The sequence below is a fragment of the Ascaphus truei genome, chromosome 13 (genome assembly GCF_040206685.1).
Source record: "Ascaphus truei isolate aAscTru1 chromosome 13, aAscTru1.hap1, whole genome shotgun sequence".
In the NCBI taxonomy this organism is placed as follows: Eukaryota; Metazoa; Chordata; class Amphibia; order Anura; family Ascaphidae; genus Ascaphus; species Ascaphus truei.
The window spans coordinates 25,495,779-25,518,512 of NC_134495.1; the positions used below are offsets into that span (position 1 = coordinate 25,495,779).

At 44.5% G+C, this 22,734-nt stretch overlaps 1 protein-coding gene across 1 annotated transcript in view; it reads right to left on the reverse strand.

Moving 5' to 3' along the window:
- LOC142465071 (clustered mitochondria protein homolog) overlaps positions 1–22,734 on the reverse strand; it is a 49,663-nt gene extending 26,929 nt beyond the window's left edge. The window contains exons 1-10 of the mRNA XM_075568968.1: positions 22,526–22,734; positions 13,291–13,430; positions 12,159–12,330; positions 11,601–11,744; positions 9,836–9,990; positions 6,826–6,980; positions 5,941–6,066; positions 4,954–5,101; positions 2,480–2,572; positions 130–824 (exon numbers count right to left, since the gene is read on the reverse strand). Coding sequence (XP_075425083.1) covers positions 130–824; positions 2,480–2,572; positions 4,954–5,101; positions 5,941–6,066; positions 6,826–6,980; positions 9,836–9,990; positions 11,601–11,744; positions 12,159–12,330; positions 13,291–13,430; positions 22,526–22,616 — 1,919 coding nt within the window. The 5' untranslated portion in view covers positions 22,617–22,734. The remainder of the gene's footprint in view (positions 1–129; positions 825–2,479; positions 2,573–4,953; positions 5,102–5,940; positions 6,067–6,825; positions 6,981–9,835; positions 9,991–11,600; positions 11,745–12,158; positions 12,331–13,290; positions 13,431–22,525) is intronic.

The following is a 22,734-nucleotide window of genomic DNA, read 5'->3' on the forward strand; positions in this document are numbered from 1 at the left end:
GAATAAAGCCTCGCTAAGCCTATTGACTTCAATAAGCTCTGAAGCGTGTGTGCCTCAAACTCAAGGTGGGCTTTTAGGAATTCGTTTTAAAAAGCTGTACAATAAAGTGCTTTGAAATAACAGACTTACTTGTGTTGGACAAAGCAGTCTATCAGTTCCGGGCGTAGGCTGCACAGCTTGTGGCGATAGGTTTTAGGGAATCGAAGGTTGCAACAGTCCTTGGGTATGTCCTCTTCGTTCAATGGGAGGAAGTTTAGGTCGGGGGGGAAGGTGCGTAGGAGATCCAGTATGTAATGGCGTCCATCATTACCCACAATCCCTTTGCACTCTACTGAGGAGCACAGCATCACTTCCTCATCCTTCTCATTCAGGACGGTGTGTCTCAGAACTTTTAATGGTTTGGAGGCTTTCTGGAGCAAGGTGAGATATTTTGTACTCGACGAAACAGTTTTGCCAAAGTCGATTGAACCGTAGACCACACTCTGGTCTTCTTTACGGTCCAAAATCCCCGGGATGATAGACTGAGCAGTTACTCTGTATCCTCTGTAATCGAGGACCACGGTGCCCAAGACATAAAGCTCCTCGATGTCCAGGTCGCTGTAGGCCTGCACCCCTTTCAAGTCATGACTGGCCGCGATATGTGCTGCATGATCTCCCCCCAGGTCCTTGTAATGGTCCCTCACATCAAAGCCGAAGCTAAAGAAGATATTGTTCCAGATAAACATCTGCATTTTGGTGTCTTCCCCGGGGTTGATCGCCATAACGTTGCCATCAATTACTGCAGTGGCCCCTCTGGTGGATGCCCCAACGAAATCAGAGTTGATCTACAAAGGTGGTCAATGGAGCAGGGCGGTGAAGAATATGCAATGTACGGACACAGGTACAATGTGGGTATGCAGGTCATGAACTAGTCTACCATCTGGCCAATGGTTGGCCAATTATGGTCACTTGTCTGTTTGGTAATATATTAAGGGAAACTTTGGAAAAAGATAATCGCACACTTACTTGAAAAAGGTCCTCAGACCATTTATTAAATATAACAGTAACGTCTTTTGGTCTCCTGTACATTTAATAAATGGTCTAAGGACCTTGTTCAAGCAAGTGGGCGATTGCCTTCTTTTTTCAACTAAAAGTTTGCAATTGTGAGTGTTTTAAATGTGATCCTGTCCGAAGATCCTCTACATCACTGAAAATCAAGTTCATCATAAAACTACTTATCATTGGGAGTGCAGGGCGAGTATATTTTTTTGATTTGCAATATATTAAAGCAGTAATTCCTCTTAATTATTTTTGCAGAATTGGAACTGGGTCTCCCCCAGCTGAACCCCATTATTATTCGGTTTGGGAACCAATTGGTAACTGAAATATTGACCCTCTTATGTGCCATTGTTGGTGGTTGCCTTTGCAAAACCAATATGGCCATCATTGAAGCGTCACTCCTATGAGCCTGTAGGAAGCGGAGTATGACATTGTGGCTTCCTATTGGACGACTCCATCTTTATTTTACTTTCACTTTATGGGCACATAAAAAAGATAATGGTCTCAGGCACCTGGGGGTTCACGATATAAGAATAGCACAATACAGCTCAGCTAAAGATCAACTATTGCCTAACATAACCATGCCACAAATGGAAAACCCATACATAATACCTTATTGCTAGTCACTTATAGTTTTTAACACGATAACGATCTGTTACCACGATACAAGGGGGTTAGGGTAAGGGGGTAAGGGTTGGCGTTAGTATTAGGGGATCTAATTAGGGATTTTTAGGGTAAGGTTAAGAATTTACCCTGGCGGCGAAGCAGCCATTTGGGGGAGGTCTGTGTGGCGAGGGGAGTAGTGGCTAAACACTGGGTGAAGATTTAGTCGCGTCAAAATGGCCACGACCAAATCTCCTAGATCTACTAGATCTACTGGCAGAACCCCCTCTGCCTTCATACACATCCTTTCCATCCCTGAAGTAGCCCCATCCTTTTTCCTGTCATAGAGAAGGCTTAATCTGTACTTCCTTCAGACTACGCTCACATCCTCCTTCAGCCTCCGACAGTCTCAATTTAATTTCCTCACACTTCTTTATATTACTTCATCCAGTCATTGAATGAGCAATTATTTTTACAAGTACCCTCCCCAGAATTGCTAACTGGACCCATTCTGAAGATCTGCATTGATGTCTCCTGGTAGATTTTGTGCTATGATAATGATACATTTACTAACATGGCTGTCAAATGCGTTAAGAAAGTGATCCAAGAAGGGAGGGTCGCCGTGTTGGTCCTTTCATGTAGCAACAAAGGAGGGAGAGGGAGTAGGTATGATACCTATTATTAGACCAACAAGTAGTTGATATGTTACAAGCTTGCCAACCTCTCTGGGTTCTTCCTTGGTTATATATTACTTGTACCACCTGGTCCCTCTTCCTCCTTTGTTACTACTTAAGAAAGTAATGTCTGTTTCTTGTATTCTTACACATGACATCATTACCTTGAAGTTGGCTCGTTCTCGCAGGAGCTGATCCGTGGGAAGCGCACGTGGCAGCTCTCTCGTGGTCTGCAACTCTTCATTCCAGTCTCTGGTCTTCAAAAGGAAAGATGAACATTGCGGACGGTTAATTGGTTTAACCCTTCAGCAGAACATCTCATAAGAGTCATATTCCTCAGTGCTCCTTTCATGTCACTTAGATGAGCAACAAGATACTACAGGAATGGAATTCTGCTGAAGGCAGAGCGTAAGAGTTGGGGTTTGGAGACCAAGATGAATTGGAGCACTTTCGTGGGCTAATTCTGACCGCATACAGTAATAAGACTCCACTAAGTGAGGTGTGCGACATTTGACAAGTATACTTCTTAGAGCTGACAGCGACTTTACAGCGCTGTCTCTGTCCAGTTTTTTCCCCTCCGTTTCTTCTCTAGATCTACCTTTCTAGTCCTCAGTTTGTGAACCAGTAGAAACCTCCACTCGTTTCCCTGATGTGCAGTACCAAGCAAATCTGTTTCGAACTAAAAAGGAGCTTTTCTGTGAACTTATTCTGCGTGATCTCTGTCTTACTCTAATGAAATTAAGGGGACTGGACTAGAGATGGGCGAATTTTTTTAGATGAATTTGGATCCGCAGCGGATCAGCCGGTTCCCTTGGTGCGCGGATTTCAGCGGATCAATCCAAGAATCCGCGAACGGATTGCTGAATCCGCGGATTGGATTCTACAAATCCATCCACAGGTTGTATCAAATGGGGGTTTCTGATGAATCCGCACGGATTTTACACCGCCCAAATCCGCTTGCGGATTTTACACCGCCAAACGGATTTTGGGGGGGTAACATCAGCGAATATCCGGGTAAATGGATCTGGGCGGATTCGCCCCATCTCTGGACCGGACACGTCGATACGCGACCATTGTCTGTACACAAATGACTTGATGTACTGTATAATGTTTGTGTAATATCTAGCACAACAACTTTCAGAGTTGAAGCTTTTGCATCTCTTGCTCCCAAAGGGATAGACAACCAAGGGGCAAAGGGACAACCAAGCCAACGTTGATGTTATTTATTTATTAACCACATAGTATTTTTATTTCAGAAGGCAGATAATCTGGAAATCTCACGGGGGGGAAGTAAGGGATTATAGTAAGGAAAGTACCTGCAGTTTCGGGTTAACCTTCTGGTCATTATATGCAACTGATGAACCCCTCTTTAAATTAAGGTGTGACCTTGCCCCTTCACCTTGACCCCTTGCAGACGCACTTACCAAACGATGCTCCTACTATCCCTGTAAATTCTCCCTACTTACTACATAGATTGTAAGCTCTTCAGGGCAGCGACTGCCTTTCTTATTGTTACTGTTATGTCTGAAGCACTAATTCCCACTGTGTGTTCTATTATTACTGCTGCGAAGTGCTATGTACATAGATGGCGCTATATAAATAAAGATATATACATACAACTAAGATATATTACAAAGCTAATTATATAGCAAGCGTGGCAGCTGTATGCCGCATGTGAAATAGAATGTAGAAATACAGTAAGAAAGGTGTGATTTTAATGGGCCGCAGGCTCTAAATGAAAGGGGTGTTAAATTGCTAATAATTGGTGAGGTTTCCTTATGTTATTACATATGAGGTCCCAACCTAAAGATTACAAGTGTGCAAACGTTTTACTTAAGTGAGCAAACCTGGCGACATTTTCCTTTTCTGTCAATCTTTGAATAAATCTAACAATTAAATTTTTTTTTTTAAATGTGCCAAGTAAAAAATAAAGGTTTGGAGAGAATGAGAGACGGGTAGAAATAAGCTTATTTAGATATGCAAATGTGCTCAATTGGATCTCTCTGTCCCCCCCAACCCATATTTCAGGGTATATCCTTCTCGCTGCTCAAAATGTCAACATTTGCTTTGGTTATCAAACGTTTTGTCAGGTCTTACTGCAGGCGAAGTGAATTCGGACAAGTTCGCACAGCTCTACTAAAGATAGCATGGCAATTAGAAATGCTTTGTATGTTGGGTCACCATATAGAGCTATTTAACAAGGCAGCTGTGGACTGCATCCGTTAGCATCAATGTAGTAGGGTACCCAGACCTTTCGGGGGCGGTATTTATACTATATACTCATGAACAGAAAGGTGGAGACCCATAGTTAGAGATGGGTGAATTTTTTGAGAGAATTTGGTTCGCGGATTTCAGCGCATCCCTCTCAAAAATTGCGACTTGCGTTTTGCCGATTTTTTTTATTATTGTTACCAACGCATTCCACGGATTACGCAACCCGTGGACGCGTTTGCAGAATGCAGTCAGCGGAAATCAGCAATCCGTTGGCGGATTCTACAAATGCGTCCGTGGGTTGTACCCAACAATGAATCAGAGTGCATTTAAACTGGGGGTAACAGCAGCGATTCGCCCATCTCTACCCAGAGCCATACAAATCCCCCTTTCTGTGTAAGCAGATATCCCCAGTATATTGTTGTACCTGTCCTGGGATGTGCTCTTCATAGCCCAGGCGCGAGTTGTATGCATCCTCCGCTCTCACGCAGTCAATGATGTGGTTGGTGCTGGGAGCGACCCAGCTGTAAACCTGATAGGGCGTCGCTATCCTCTCCAGCGGGTGACGATGGACCCTGTCCGTGGAAGGTAGAGAGGGGGAAACCTGTGTTTGCTGTGCGGTTGGCTCTGTTTCAATAGGTACAAAGTGTTCTTTTGCTAATGTTTTTCAAAATGAGAAGTTGTGTGGATGTCACAATCCAGCAATGAAAGGAAGTCACAGGGGGTCATTGCCATAGGGGTCAGGGAGCTTATAGGGATAACACAGACATTAAAACTAATGAAGATATGAGCTTTTAGGCATGAGTGGTTTACGTCTTCAGTAGACTACACCGGCCTTCCCTAATTAATATAAAGTCACCTTTCCTGCACTCAAAAAAAGGATTTCAGATTTCAGTCCGGTTCAAATGAAAGGAGCAATCCAAGCCATTTTTATTTTACATAGGCTTGAAGCAGGGGTTCTCCATAGCTGAACCCCATTCATTTCAGCTCCGGGGAGCTCCTGCTTCCCAAGATACAGACCTCCAGAGGGGATGCTGGTACCTCGGCCAAGTTGAAAGCTCCAACGTCATGTGGGCCAATTAAAAGCCGCACCTGATGTCACAGCTTCCTATTGGCCCGCAAGGCACGGGAGCTTTAAAACTCCGCCATTATGTGAACCCACCTAGCCGAGCAGTGACTACCAGCTCCGCTATGGAGATAAGTATCTCCGGAAGCAGGGGGTCTCTGGAGCTGAAGTTAATGGGGTTCAGGTCTGGAGACGCCCGGCTTCAATTCTATGTTAAAAGCAAAAAAAATATTGCGTGCTTGAATTGCCTCTCTAAAAATGTCCATATTGGGCATATTGTGCATGTATCATGGCATTAGCATGTTTGCCTGGACACACGGACACATGTGTGCTTGCTGTGGTTCTTACCTCTTCTTCTGCAGCAATGAGAAGTTCTTCTTGAAAGCTGGGCTGACCTGATTCAACAGCTCCACGAGACTGTGGCTCAAGTGGCTTGGCGAAGCTGGTTTGGGATTGAATACTTCTGCGGTTGACCTTGAATGCACACACAAAGTCAAACAAAGGAAACTAGAATACCCCGCTGGAAATATATTGAATGATACTGCCATTAAAGTCCCCCTAACACAGAAGCAGGGGCTGAAGGAGCGGCACAGACACTGAAAACAATGACACTGACTTTGGAACACGGCAGTGACATGTTTACAGGGGTTAAACCTGGGTAATTGGAGCTCTTTTACACTTTAATTCAATTTCATGAGAATCTGAGTGTTGGTCCCCATAAGGTATCACACCCTACAACCCATCTGCATTCCCCCCAGCAACCCCACCCCCCAGAAATCTGATAAGTATTTAAAATAATAGTAATTAAGTTAGCATGTAAACATTTGGAGCAGAGACTTGGTGGGGTTTGACGTCCTCTTGCTACTGCTTTCTGTGCGATGTCACTGTGCTAAACAGTAGTTTGCACAGGCAACCCTCTGCTTTTCCCCTCCCTCATTGGCTCTCTGATAAGGATATGGTGGGATAAGAGTAGCGGAAACAGCTTAGTACATTTTAACAGCATAAAACCCATTTTAGGACACACCTTTATGCCAGCCACCCCACAAGGAGAGAAATGTTCCCCATGACACAAGTCTATTACCACTTGTGTCCTCCTAAAAACTGTATTTTTAATGCATGGTCTTCCAATGGAGTATTTGCTGCACACTGGCCTTTATACAGTACATGGCCTCTTGTCTGTTGACAGAAACCAGGCCGTTGGGTGACCAATGATAGATGCCTTCCAGTACTCACTGATTAATATAAACTCCCCTGTTGGAAGCTGTGATGTTGATGTGGTGGTCTTCCATTGTTATGACATTCATGTACATGAGGTCTCCGTGCATTTTGCGATTGCCTGGTGGAGGGTTCCACCCGCTCATCATCAAGGCTTTCAGGCACTGAGGAGGCTGTGGTGAAACAAAGGATTATGGGTTACACATCAACCAATCAGAATGCTGCTTTCAGCAAAGCTCACTGCTGTGAGTGTGGAGCTTGTAGGAACGGAACACTCTGATTGGCTCAGACTATTGTTGCCGCTACACCAAGCTGAAGGACTCATACATTTGTCCCGTGTGGTAGTGGATGGGTTACAGTGGCAGTCCATCCTAGAACAGCGACATGTTTAAGGGGTTAATTATGGGCAATTGATGCTTTCTTCCTTAAAAATCCAACACCTAGAAGTACTTTTCTCATTTTGAAAGTTTGTTTTTAAACATGGTGAGCTGACATTTCAGGAAACAACAAAAAAACACTAAAAACAGCTACATCTTTGCTTTTAGGCTGGTTACATTTCTTTAAGGAAGACCATGAGATTGTTATATTCTTTACAAAACATTGTTTTTTTTTATTTCTCCACCTTTAAAGCAGCAATCCGCGCTGCTCATTTATGATTTGATATATATACACGCATGCACACACATTTTAAGTTATGGTGGGTGAAAAAGGCGACAAAAAACTCCACTTTCACCCACCATAACTTAAAATGTATATGGTAAACCTACCTAGGCTTGAAAGTTGCAACGCCAGTACAACCAACCTTATACTAATGAGACCTGTTAAGGTTGAAACATGTCTGTAAGTGGTTTGACTGGCTTTGCATCTAATCCCATGATGTGCTTAAAAGCGCTGTGAACAGCAGAGCATTTGCTTATAAGGGTTCCATGTAAAAATGGGTTGCAGGCAAAAGGTGACACATTGTGTGCCCATTTTCATGTCATTTCCCAGAATCCCTTGCTGCAGTGGAAGCACTGTATGCTAGGTGATAATGGTGAAAGGCAGGGTTGAAGACCTGTCTAAGACATGTGAATGTGCTCACAAGTGGTATTCTTTAATTGATATATATATACTAGCTGAGAGACCCGGCATTGCCCGTGAGTTAAATTTCCCGCTATGAGGGGGAGGGGGGGTACACAGTGGACAGGAGGGGGGGACACAGTGGACAGGAGGGGGGGGACACAGTGGACAGGAGGGGGGGACACAGTGGACAGGAGGGGGGGGACGCAGTGGACAGGAGGGGGGGCAGTGGACAGGAGGGGAGGGACGACAGTGGACAGGAGGGGGGGGGTTGCTTAAAATTTCCGGGTCCCTCCTCTCCCCAACCCTGACACACACACACACTCACACAGATATGTCACCTCTCCTTCCGGGCGCCGCCATCTTAAGCACCCGGCGCCGTGAGGGAGGAAGGGGGTCCTTCCGGGCGCCGCCAACTTAGGCACTTGGCGCCACCTCCGCGAGGAAGGGGGTTCTTCTGGGCGCCGCCATCTTAGGCACTCGGCACCGCAAGGCTGCCTGCCCACTGCCTGTCCCCCCGCCGGGGAAGGAGGGAAGTGAGCGCCGGGAAGGGAGGTGAGTGAGCACCGGGGAGGGAGGTGAGTGAGCGCTGGGGAGGGAGGTTAGTGAGCACTGGGGAGGGATGTGAGTGAGCGCCGGGGAGGGAGGTGAGTGAGCGCCGGGGAGGGAGGTGAGTGAGCACCGAGGAGGGAGGTGAGTGAGCGCCGGGGAGGGAGGTGAGTGAGTGCCAGGGAGGGAGGTGAGTGAGTGATAGGGAGGTGAGTGAGCACCAGGGAGGTGAGTGAGTGCCGGGGAGGTGAGTGAGCGCCAGGAAGGTGAGTGCGTGCCGGGGAGGTGAGAGAGCGCCGGGAGGGATGTGAGTGAGTGCCAGGGAGGGAGGTGAGTGAGCACTGGGGAAGGAGGTGAGTGAGTGCCAGGGAGGGAGGTGAGTGAGCACCGGGGGAGGGAGGTGAGTGTGATGGGGGGGGAGAGGACAGAGAGAGTGTGTGTGTGTGTGTGTGTGTGTGTGTGTGTGTGTGTGTGTGTGTGTGTGTGTGTGTGTGTGTGTGTGTGTGTGTGTGTATGTGTGTGTGTGTGTCCGAGTCCGAGTGGGAAGAGAGTGAAAGTTGGGTGACGTCAGACCCACCAATCTGATTGGGCTGAGGACCAATCAGATTCACCGCAGCTAGTACCAACCTTTCGATTTTATATATTAATATATATATATATATATATATATATATATATATATATATATATATATACACTCACACATATACCTACATACACACACACGCACACACACACATTTTTCAATGCTTGTTCCAGTCGGGTGTAAACCTTTGCTGTTTCCTATGCCGAGTGTCACAGCCAAACATGACATGAAAGGCAGAGACGGAGCTTGTGAAAAGGGAAGACCTTGGCTTTTTCCGAGAGAGAAAATAAATCAATTACGACACGCGGTTTATACAGGGACATCCACTGTTTATGGATGTAACAATGTTTTGTTATTGGGGGGAGCCGTGGCTGTGCTCGCCAATGGGTGAATATCAAAAAGAAGAATTAGGAACATATTAACTAAGCAGTGCTACTCTTATGGCTCTATAACTCTACTCAGGTTATATTGTCATTTATGGCCTGTTCAGGGGACAGCAATAAAGTGTCTTCCAGCATAAAAGAGGTTTTATGGAGTAACATTTGTATGGAAGAAATTTGATACTAGCCCCGGCTTCGCTTTTATGATCCCTTTGCCATTACTGGAGTTAGTATTTTTTTCCCCTTATGAGACAGCATTGGATGATGTGTCACTGGGGTGTTGCATTTGCCTTCCTCTGGATCAAAATGCAGTACATACAAATATAGGATGAGTATCGGTGTCTAAAAGTAACATAGGTTGAGCTCCATGGACACATGTCTTCTTTCAACCTTATCTAAATGTAACTATGTCATAAAGGTCTTGTGCTTTCCGCAACGGGTTACACTGCTGTACCTTGTTGTCCAAGCTCATTGGGTGCAGAGGCTGCAAGGGGCGGTCCATACAACCAGGGAGAATGAATTCCGGAGGAGAACAGTCAATTGCCTCCAGCCCTTGGTCAGAAGATAGTCGTTTTTTCCTTTTGCCATTGTTTTCATGGCACGGGGAATCTAGAACAGAGGAGAACCTCTACATTACGGCTTCCATTAACTCCGATGTAAACTTCCTTGTTACGGTCATTTTAGTGGAAAAAAGTACAGACTTTGAAGTTTGAAGAGAGTGAGGCTATGAAGTTTCTGATGCTAGAAATCAGTGAGAATAACTCATAATCAGTCAGTAACTGGAAGCCAGGGAGAGCTGGTAGTTCTGTATTCGCATGCCAGTTTCTGCACCTGTGGGCCACCGGTCTTCCAACTCTCAGCCACGTGAGCGCTTGGTGTAGCGATCACATTGTCATGCACAGGACATGAAGGGAAGTGGAGAACACTCAACTTCCATTCTGACCGTGTTCACCATTGCGAAAGCAATCTCCCCTTAGAAAATGAGCGACCCTGGACATCATAGAGCTGTTAGAGTGCTTGCCCTTATGGTATTTGGGGGACGTCTTGGGGCTTGAAGGGTTAAGGCCGACTCTCTTTTCATCTAGACCAGTGGTTGTCAAATGTGGCCCTGATCTACACCAGATTTCTGGGCCAACCATCCAACCGTCTATACATATGCAAATTAAGTGTGTTCACCTATGTAAAAATGCATTAGCATATTCCCAAAATCCAGTGTGGCCAGTGGTCTCCAAGGAGAGGTTTTGAGAACCATTGATCATAGACTAACACTTTTTATTAAATCCCTTCCGATCAAATCCCGCATCTCACACTCCATTCTTCTCCTCACTTTTAAAGCTTTACACTCCTCTGCCCCTCCTTACATCTCAGCCCTAATTTCTCGTTATGCACCCTCCAGACTCTTGCGTTCTTCTCAAGGATGTCTTCTTTCTACCCCCTTTGTATCTAAAGCCCTCTCCCGCCTTAAACCTTTTTCACTGACTGCCCCACACCTCTGGAATGCCCTTCCCCTCAGTACCCGACTAGTACCCTCTCTATCCACCTTTAAGACCCACCTTAAGACACATTTGCTTAAAGAAGCATATGAATAGCACTGTGGATATTCTGAACACATGATACATAAAGCTTGGCCCCCTGCAGACGCACTTACCAGAACTCCCTCCTACTGTCTCTGTACGTTCTCCCTACCTACCAATTAGAATGTAAGCTCCTCGGGGCAGGGACTCCTCTTCCTTAATGTTACTTTTATGTCTGAAGCACTTATTCCCATGATCTGTTATTTATATTATCTGTTATTTATTTGATTTACCACATGTATTTCTACTGTGAAGCGCTATGTACATTAATGGCGCTATATAAATAAAGACATACAATACAATACAATAAAACCACGAGTTCTTCATATGTAATAATGTGTACAAAGCTTTAGGCCAAAAGGGAAAACTCCCACTGTGGATGTATAAAGAATGTTTGTATTTGTTCTGCACGCCTTTCTAGGTAGGATGTGATCATAGGTAATGGTTGATGGTGCTGTCTAACCTTGTTCCCCACAACAATGGTCACTGGGTAATAGTCTATATTCGGGAAAGAGAAGATGGATACATCCAGTGAAAAAGATCCCATACGACCATTTGTTAGATATAACAGAAACAATGTGTGCGTCCATCTTCTCCATCATGAATATGGACGCTATGTATGTATGGTGTATGGTATATTTGTACCTCCAATGTCTTCCTCAGAGATGCTGCTCAGGAAGGTCAGGGAGTTGCAGTCTACCCCATTGTAGGCGTCGGTGGAATCCAAACTTTTCAGCAGGTCCCGAAAATGGCGGATATGAATTCGAGCCTCTCTGATTGTGTACGGTTCTGGAAGCAAAAACAACTCTACAATGAACCAGAACCTTTGGGAGTTTAGAGACATCCATTTGTGGAGATATGAGCCACCAACAGGTTATGTTTTAAGGATATCCCTGCTTCAGCACAGGTGCTTCCATCAGAGTCAATGACTGAGCCACTGATTGAGCCACCTGTGTTGAAGCAGGGATATCCTTAAAACCTGACCTGTTGGTGGCCCTTAAGGACTGGAGCTGGCCACCCCTGATCTAAACAATGATTATGGAACTGTAATTGAAAAAGGTTCTGTTCCTTCAGTATAGCCCGAAGGGACCGTTTGGGGATTTTCAGCAGAAAACAGCCCAATGACATCCATGGGATTTTTGGCCGAAAACCACATGTATGGCCACTTTGGACAATCTAAAATTAGGCCCTTTATCGTCTTACCTTCCACCACTTTTAAAACAGATCCCTCTTTCAGCCCCTCCACAGACTTCAGCTCTGAGAAGTTGTCCAAAACGTTTCCTTCAAACTGTAATGAAAAGCATGTTCTGTGGCAGGAGTCTTCGTGTTCCATCAACACCTGGATTATCTCCTGAACCAACTCTTTCGAAGACACCTGTGCATAACAGAGAGAGGCATATTATGGCCACGGCAAAAGGGTCTCATTGGTCATATTCGGTTGATTGATTCAGTTGATCAAATTGTCTCTTAAGGAAAAAAGGCGTTTGGATATTGAAGTTTATTGGGAGTTTTGGCCAAAAACAGCCGCTTCAGACTATATACAATTTACCCAGAAGGCTCATATTCCAGTGTTGAAGAAGAGATGAAGAGATGAGCTCATTTCAGAGGAATGGCCCTGAAAATATCTTCAGCACAGGGCAGCAGCTTCCCAGATACGGACCTTAGATTTACAGAAGCTCAGTCTCCATAGCCGGCAGACCCAACTGAGAGACTTAGGGGTTTATTTAATATAGTCTGACGTTGCCAGTGGAGACATTTTCGACTTATAACCCCTATTGACGGCAGATGAAAATGGTCCCACCGAAAACCTCCCCGTTAGACTTCAATGAATTGCCCCCTAACTCACAGGATATAAAGTGGATGAGGATAACGAGTAGATTGTTAAGCTTATTATTATTGTAGCAGTAGGTTTTATTCTCTTTGGTTATATTTTCAGGTATGAAGGTTATCAATTATCATGGTGTTTTTGTTATATGAGAAATGTTATTTTTACCTTTTATTCCAAGTAAAATGAGACCCCTATTTAGGAAGATATAGGTACTGCTGCTCTGCAGTTCCCATAATTGACCAAGAGCATAACACAACCAACCAATTAAAAACAAGAATTTGGAGCGTCACACCGGAATTCTCATTACATATTGGTTTGTTTGTTGTAATGGCATTTGCTGGTGGCCCTTTTACCTTCCCGAACAAGAAAAAGTACATACCTGTAGAGTGCAAAAGGTTCCCAGAGTTAAACACTCCTCCCTTCTGATTAAAAACCCTGAGTAACATGGATTACCTAACAGTACACCAATAGTTATTAGCACCATAAAGCGTAATAAAGGTTTCTCACCTGTATATCAAGAATATCTCCTCCAGGCAACTGAATTTTCACATCAAAAACATCCTGGGCGCTGGTCTCTTTGGTTTCTTTGTCCTCATTCATTGTTGTAACCCCATTTAGCTCCTTTTCTTTAGTTTGACTGGTAACAGCTGTAATCACAGAGTATTGTATATTGATCAAATGAAATCACGCTCAAGCTGTTGTAACACAGATATATGTGTGTGTGTGTGTTTTGCTTACAATCGCAGTACCTGGAAGGTCCTCATCCATCCACAAGGGCTGAAGTTGATGAGGTATATGTATATATACACACACCTATATCTCTCTATATATATCTATCAAAAGATACCTTTATTCCATCTGTCAAAGGACAGGATAGTCGGAAACATCGCCGAGTTCATACATTGTTTGCCAGATGGAATAAAAGTATCTTGGTTATCAGTTGGCGAGTGCTAAGGATTCCTTTCTTCCATACATTTTATTTGGGGCTGGCTGGGGATTCTGGCCCTTCTGCGTGCACCCCACGGGAAGCAAAGTATTTTTTTCCCCTTTTACCTACGGTTGTCGAGTGCCTCAGACTTACATACACATATTGTATTTGTACGGCGACAATATATTCTGCAGCGCAGTATGTGGGGTCAAAGGGTTAAGGCGGATTCAAATCTATTTGCAGGCGCCAATTAGTGATAAGCAGCTTAACTACGTGACATTACCCATTAAACATCACAACTGGGAACACAAAATGACTCAAGAATCATGGTTTCTGACCTCCACAGAAAAAGCCCAGCTCAACACCAGCAGCACGTTTGATATACTCATATTCACCCCTGGGGCAAATATTTTAGAAGTACTGCACGTACATGCTACAACTCTTGCTTATTAAGCCTTGTAGCGATGTTATGTGCACACACGGCTTCTCCCTTCTGCACAGGTGATGTCAAACATTTCGTGTTACACATTCCAGTCTCATCAAAAGATGCAAACACCGGCTTTTCCAGTGCGCGCAATTGTGCAACTACTTTGCACAGAAAAGTTGGTTAGTCAAGTGTTTACCCAACATCTAAGCCAGGGGTGATCAGCGCCTGTCCCCAAGCCTCCCCCCAACAGGTCAGGTTTTCAGGATATCCAGGAGCACAGGTTGCTCAATCAGCCCCTGCTTCAGGACAGGTGTCTCAATCAAAGTCTCAGTCTTTCAATAGTGTTGAAACTGGTATATCCTGAAAACCTGACCTGTTGGGGGGGGGGGGGTAGGGGCTTGAGGGCTGGAGTTGAGCACCCCTGATCTAGGCCATTGCTGCCCCAGTGAAAATGCCTGTGAAGATAATGAGGGGATGGGGGGGGGGGGTGTTCTGGCCCGAGCTCCTGTTCAGCATCTAGTGACATCACACAAAAGGGAGCAACCAGTGGAGGTTAAACCCCTCCCAGGTCTCCTCTCATCGTGTTTATAAACTAATTAAAAAAGCATGTTTACAAATACTTACTGGGGTCGGATTGTAAAAAAAAATACAACTGTGTCAATCATCAACATTAATTCATGAGTCCCAGTGGGAGAAAAGCGCTGCATGAAATAAAGCTATTATTATTATTTAACTCCTTAACGGTGTCATTGTCACTGGTTCATTCTGGTGCTAGGAGGACTGAACATTTAACTGTGTTATTTAAAGAGGGAGTCCATGCAGCGTGTAAATTAAAAAAAAAAAATATATATATATTTTTTTGTTTTGTTCTAATACATGCAGTCTTTGATTACCTTTATTGAAAACAAATTACTTAACCAGCTGATCGATTAATTGTCCCGCGATCGAGCAGCAAAGATCCTACTTCCCTGGGTTCACGTAATGGCCGCCTTCCGGTTTCAATCAATCCTTTAGTCGGTGTAACTCAGCAGCTACAATGGATCCTGATATTACTAAGGTAATATTAGCTATTGTTACAGTTTGCAGCTCAAACTGCTGGAAACATTTGCAACACATTATCAAACAGGAAAGTGTTGCAAAGATCTTTCACTGCTTGGGGGGCCTGCTATAGAAATTAAAGGATGCTCAGTATATTAAAAAAACTCATTAAAAATGGCATTAAGAGTTTAATACATCTTTTTAAATGAAGTATTATCTGAAACTATAGATCTGCTTTTTTTTTAATGCATGTAGGATATTGTTTTGATTGCTCTTTTAACTGTATATTATATACATATATATTTAAATAAAGTGAAGTCCCATTACATTTCAGCTATCTATATGCGCATGCGCGTTCACGCACACGCACGCACACACACACACTTCAGTCTGATGTTTTTATATACTGTATACACACGCTTGAATATATATTTATAGAAAAATATGATTCAAATGTCAATTTATTCAATCCATCCTATTAACAGAACCCAAAACAAAAAAGGGTTCTTTTTATCTAAAAATATTATTTTTCCTTTGAATATATATTAATAAACACACACGTTTATACACATTTATAGACATGAAAAATATTTTTGCACATCCAGACTTGCTACAAGTCCAGATGCTGGCGTCTGGTTTGAACAAGAGTTTATGCAGCTGTTCGGATGCATATGAAAAATAATACTTATCTACGGACTGCATCTTAAGATACAAAGGAATCCTTATGCGCAACCCCATCAATACCAGAGAGTCCTGCAACCAGCTCTCTGATTTCATGATCCAACTTGTACAGTCTCTAAGAAACTTGCAAACTCATTAGCGGGACTCCCCTAGGTTTTCACTCATGGATTCGCTAAAGGTCAACAATTTTTTTTTTACATTTTTTTTTTTAAAGCGGGCGTTTAACATTAACTTTAGTTATCATTCTACAGTATTCACAACATCGTGTGGTAATGGGCTTTTAAGCGCTGCGAATATGTCGATGGTCTTCTTAACGGCAGGGTGTGCAAATGAGGAACGGATCATTTCTTGTTCACTAAACTCCTATACCTGGTAATATCAGGCTTCTGCCAAAAAGGACCAGTACCATTTTAATCACCTATGCCAGGCAGGGCTGTTTTAAGACTTTCGTAGGCCCTAGGCACTTTTATTTCTAGAGGCATGTGTCCCTGATATTTTTATTCATTTTTATGCTAATTTCATGGTCTGCTTGTTTCTTTCGATACTCGCGATATTTGGCATCAATACTTTTGTTTCGATATTTAACGGTATCGATACTTCGAAGGCATTTTAAATGAAAATTTGCTGTTTTCTCTTATTTTGTGATTTTTTTTTTTGTTTAGCGATTTTTTCAAGTGAAATATTGTAGGCCCTAAAAGGTTCGTAGGCCCTGGGCACTGTGCCTAGTCGGCCTAATGTATAAAGCGGCCCTGATGCCAGGCTGGCATTAGGCCTGTCTTGCCTATGTATATTTCCAAGGAAAGAGGAAGATAACCCTTTCTGCACTTGTCATTATGCTGTTGCATTGAATATTGCTGGCGTTGGTGAATTGCAGGTTATATGTTTGAGTATTGAAGGTGTGAGTGGACCACACTTGGGGCGACCACCTTTATGAGACATCGTCTATTTTTGTCTGCTCCATTGTACATTTGACATAACGGACCCCATAAGACAAAAGGAGAGAAGACTAGCCATCCTGAAATAGATTACACAAATACATTGCATTAATGTAGAAGTGAATATATTTACCACTTAGTAGCTTAAGTGGCTAGCTATGGCCAACCCATGACTAGCCGAATAACATAGGTTAATGGTTTAATATTGGCATATATAGAGGTTATGGTTTGTTGTATTATTATTTGTAGGGTGCTTATGCTGTATGCTAACCCATATATTGCCTGAAGGCATTACTTTGCAACAAATTGTCAGCGCCTCCCCCCCCCCCCCCCCCGAGAAACCCATATGAGTCTAACACATATGTTAGTATCTCTCTCCCTGGGCATGTCCTGCTCTTTTAGGCCGAGGCCCCGCTGCCTCAGTCAGCGCGCCCGCACTGCATGCAGGTGGCGCGCTGAGAGGCAATTGACCGCTACCTGCGGTCTGTAGGGAGCGGGAGCTGGAGCGGCGGGGCGCCGTGGTTTGAGCGGAGGGTCCGTACGTCCATCCCCCCCCACACACACACACAACACACATACATACATACACACTTCCCCCCACCTCCCTCCCTGCTCCCCTCCTCATTGTCTCACTCGCGCACCATGCGACGCGTCAAAACTTCAGAACACCACCTTCTGGTAGCACTGGCCATCTGACGCGTCACAGCACGTAGTGAGCCACGGAGGGAGGAGGCAGCGGGGACCAATAGATTGTAGGTAAGGGGCTGGTGGCGCCGGCGGCCGCACGCGTCGTCCTCATCCTGAATCTCCTGGATGAAGCATCAGATTGTAAAGAGAAAAGGATCTCTAAAAGTAACGAGAAAATGGAATGCAAAACTAATCGAATCGATGAAAATTATGTTTGTATTTCATTTTTTGCACGAACACCAAACCAAAGACATGCGACCAGGATTCCACCCCAGACGTGGCTACATACATGCCCCTTAACGCCCGATGGAAGTGAAAGAGAGTATAAGAGGAAAATATATGAATAAAAAGTGGAAAGCAATGAACAACATGAGAAACATGCACATCTCTAAGGGGCTAAATTCAGAGAATAGAATCAGAGTTTTAAGTCATTGCTTGAAGGGAGATTTGTTATCGGCTTTAAGACTCAACAGAGCTCCACATCGCCAAATAAGAACCCTTTGGGGGTTGCTTGGTTGGTATGTTGCCTCTTGCATTTTACAGGCTCTAGCATTAAACTATTCACATGCCAAGCTTTACGGCTCAACAATATCCTGGAAATTATAAACCAATGAATGCCAAGTAACAGCTGCTAAAGTAAAGAATAAAAACGGATCAAATTTAACCCACAAAAGAAAAAGGCCACCCCCCTCCCTTTAAAACAGGGCATTGCATGGCCTTCTTAATCTGAATATTTCCAGGTAGACTAATAATTTGGGGGATTATTTATTAAGACCCATTATGGGTTCACTCCCCTCATCCGGCGTTAACTCCCATTGCCTTGAATAGGAGTCGGCGCAGGATCGAGTGCAGCCACGCAAAACGGACCTTAATGAATAAGCGCTTTTGTATTTTAAAATAACCAAATCTAAAACATCCCAAGCAATGGGGTTGGCTTCATGGGTCTCCTGTGTGTGCTGCCATGTTCAGTGGTCTGCTTCTCTACGCCATGGGTCTCCCGTGTGTGCTGCCATGTTCAGTGGTCTGCTTCTCTACGCCATGGGTCTCCCGTGTGTGCTGCCATGTTCAGTGGTCTGCTTCTCTACGCCATGGGTCTCCCGTGTGTGCTGCCATGTTCAGTGGTCTGCTTCTCTACGCCATGGGTCTCCCGTGTGTGCTGCCATGTTCAGTGGTCCGCTTCTCTACGCCATGGGTCTCCCGTGTGTGCTGCCATGTTCAGTGGTCTGCTTCTCTACGCCATGGGTCTCCCGTGTGTGCTGCCATGTTCAGTGGTCCGCTTCTCTACGCCATGGGTCTCCCGTGTGTGCTGCCATGTTTAGTGGTCTGCTTCTCTACGCCATGGGTCTCCCGTGTGTGCTGCCATGTTCAGTGGTCTGCTTCTCTACGCCATGGGTCTCCCGTGTGTGCTGCCATGTTCAGTGTTCTGCTTCTCTACGCCATGGGTCTCCCGTGTGTGCTGCCATGTTCAGTGGTCTGCTTCTCTACGCCATGGGTCTCCCGTGTGTGCTGCCATGTTCAGTGGTCCGCTTCTCTACGCCATGGGTCTCCCGTGTGTGCTGCCATGTTCAGTGGTCTGCTTCTCTACGCCATGGGTCTCCCGTGTGTGCTGCCATGTTCAGTGGTCCGCTTCTCTACGCCATGGGTCTCCCGTGTGTGCTGCCATGTTCAGTGGTCTGCTTCTCTACGCCATGGGTCTCCCGTGTGTGCTGCCATGTTCAGTGGTCTGCTTCTCTATGCCATGGGTCTCCCGTGTGTGCTGCCATGTTCAGTGGTCTGCTTCTCTATGCCATGGGTCTCCCGTGTGTGCTGCCATGTTTAGTGGTCTGCTTCTCTACGCCATGGGTCTCCCGTGTGTGCTGCCATGTTCAGTGGTTCGCTTCTCTACGCCATGGGTCTCCCGTGTGTGCTGCCATGTTCAGTGGTCCGCTTCTCTACGCCATGGGTCTCCCGTGTGTGCTGCCATGTTCAGTGGTCTGCTTCTCTATGCCATGGGTCTCCCGTGTGTGCTGCCATGTTCAGTGGTTCGCTTCTCTACGCCATGGTCTCCCGTGTGTGCTGCCATGTTCAGTGGTCTGCTTCTCTACGCCATGGTCTCCCGTGTGTGCTGCCATGTTCAGTGGTCTGCTTCTCTACGCCATGGGTCTCCCGTGTGTGCTGACATGTTCAGTGGTCTGCTTCTCTACGCCATGGGTCTCCCGTGTGTGCTGACATGTTCAGTGGTCTGCTTCTCTACGCCATGGGTCTCCCGTGTGTGCTGACATGTTCAGTGGTCTGCTTCTCTACGCCATGGGTCTCCTGTGTGTGCTGCCATGTTCAGTGGTCTGCTTCTCTACGCCATGGGTCTCCCGTGTGTGCTGCCATGTTCAGTGGTCCGCTTCTCTACGCCATGGGTCTCCTGTGTGTGCTGCCATGTTCAGTGGTCTGCTTCTCTACGCCATGGGTCTCCCGTGTGTGCTGCCATGTTCAGTGGTCCGCTTCTCTACGCCATGGGTCTCCCGTGTGTGCTGCCATGTTCAGTGGTCTGCTTCTCTACGCCATGGTCTCCCGTGTGTGCTGCCATGTTCAGTGGTCTGCTTCTCTACGCCATGGTCTCCCGTGTGTGCTGCCATGTTCAGTGGTCTGTTTCTCTACGCCATGGGTCTCCCGTGTGTGCTGCCATGTTCAGTGGTCTGCTTCTCTACGCCATGGGTCTCCCGTGTGTGCTGCCATGTTCAGTGGTCTGCTTCTCTACGCCATGGGTCTCCCGTGTGTGCTGCCATGTTCAGTGGTCCGCTTCTCTACGCCATGGGTCTCCCGTGTGTGCTGCCATGTTCAGTGGTCTGTTTCTCTACGCCATGGGTCTCCCGTGTGTGCTGCCATGTTCAGTGGTCTGTTTCTCTACGACATGGGTCTCCCGTGTGTGCTGCCATGTTCAGTGGTCTGTTTCTCTACGCCATGGGTCTCCCGTGTGTGCTGCCATGTTCAGTGGTCTGTTTCTCTACGACATGGGTCTCCCGTGTGTGCTGCCATGTTCAGTGGTCTGTTTCTCTACGCCATGGGTCTCCCGTGTGTGCTGCCATGTTCAGTGGTCTGTTTCTCTACGCTCTCCTACTGTCCCTTCCTGAGATGTATTTAATGACAGGCACCATTTGGTAAAAGCAAGTGGTAGTGTCTCAAACGAGTGATTTAAATATAACCTTTTGATTTGAGAGTGTTTATTTGAAGGAGCAATCTCCTACGTATTTCAAAAACATAATCAGTTCTGTAGTATATAAGAATACATTGTAGCTGCTGAGTTACACTGACTGAAGGATTGATTTGAAACTGAAAGGCAGCCAGTTAGTGAGTCCCGGGAAACAGGATTTTGCGGATCGATCACTGGAGAACGAATCGATCGCCAATTTAGGTAATTAGTTGTCAATAAAAAGTAATCAAGGCTGTATATATTAAAACAATATATTAAAACAATATATACATATAACCCCAATGTTAGAGGCATCGATAATGCTAGGTAATTTGGCTCAGTCATATCTTCCAATAGTCTATAAAGCGTTGATAATTATGCAAAATGACATGATACCTGGAACTTCTTGTACCATAAATGACAGCGTCACAACGGTTTTTTTTTTTTTGTTAAACCTATTCATTTTTTCAATATACGTAAAAAAAAAATTAGTTTGTTTAAATTTTATACACACCCTTAATATATTGCATGGACAATATACACATCACTGTCCATAGCATTTTGAAGGCACAATTAGTATAAGAAAAGTTCTTAACATTTTAGGGTGTAGCTTGCCTTTAAATAAAACCTTCAGTTATTGGAAGCATCTATCTGGCATTAGAAATTGAAGGCTCGTACTCAAATTAATTCATTCAATGCCAGCGGGCTGGAGGCTACACATGCTGCAAATAATCCCTTTTATGTAAAGTTAAATCAAAACAATTTCAATTGCTCAGTATAAAAATTGAAAACGAGTACCTGAAAGTCTTGTTTTTCCCCCCACAGAATTTGTGTCTAAGTGTAAACATGTTATATTCAGCTATACATTTTAAAATCAAATGTGCCTTTACATCTATACTCTTACACGTACAATTATTGAAATAAATTAATGCAAATAGTAGTAATATATAAAATAGTATTAAATAAAATATGTCTAATCCACGATTATTTCTCTTGCGAATAGGATAAAAGGAGTAAAAGGTAAAAGTTCAATTATTACAGAGAGCTAAGCAAAGTACTGTACACTCTCCAAATGTTCCATGTTCACAGCGGACTCCTGGAATTGGTGACTCCTGGAATTGGTGGAGGACAGAACAAGTCTAAAGGTGACCTTGATGCTTTGTACACACATCCCACGTGTTGAATGACCACAAGCCTATAGTACCATAACTAGTTAGTGTGTCTAGTCAAGGAAGCAATAACATTTTGCATTGCTGCATCAGAACGAGCCCAGCATGTCTAATACAATATGACCAAAGGAACTACAAATCATAACTTTGATCAGTTTTGTTTCAAAAGTGTACAAACCTATTTAAATGTCATCATCCAAGAGAATGGCTTTGTATTCTGTTACTGCTTAAATAACACATTCAGCTACTTTGATGCCACAATATTGCAATATTGATGTGATATTAAGTAAATGCAATATTGATGTGATATTAAGTAAATAACTCCGCTAGGCTTGTATAATAATTGTAAAAATAATAATAATATTGTATTTAACCTTTTTCCAGAAATAAAACAATTATACTATGAGAGCTGTATATATTTCATCATAAAGTGTTTATTCAAAAGCCCCACACAGACACAGACCCTACTGATCACTACAGTAGGGTGATCACCACATACTGATCTCAAGGACAGGCATCATTTAAAAGGACTGGTTATTTAACTCAGCCACAACCCTATAGGCATTACCTTTGTGAACCTGATTTATAATGATATCTGTAAAGATAAAACCCGAAGGAGCCTGTCCCAAACAATAAGGATCAGAGTGTAAATCATATAACCCCCCCCCCCCAAAAAAAAAATATATATATACATGATCATGATTCCATACCCACCTTGCCCAGAGTTATTATCCATTGCTTCTGTTGCATTGGGATCTGAAGTCAGTGGGCGCTCAGCTGCCTGGCTTTCTGTTTCGCTAACCATGCTCGCAAATCCCTCTCCTAGTGTCTCAGATAAGTGGATCAAAGGGTCCGACCCACAACTTGCCTTCTGTAATCTCTAGGAATAAGGATCTGGCCACAGAGAGGTCACCCTGCAGTGC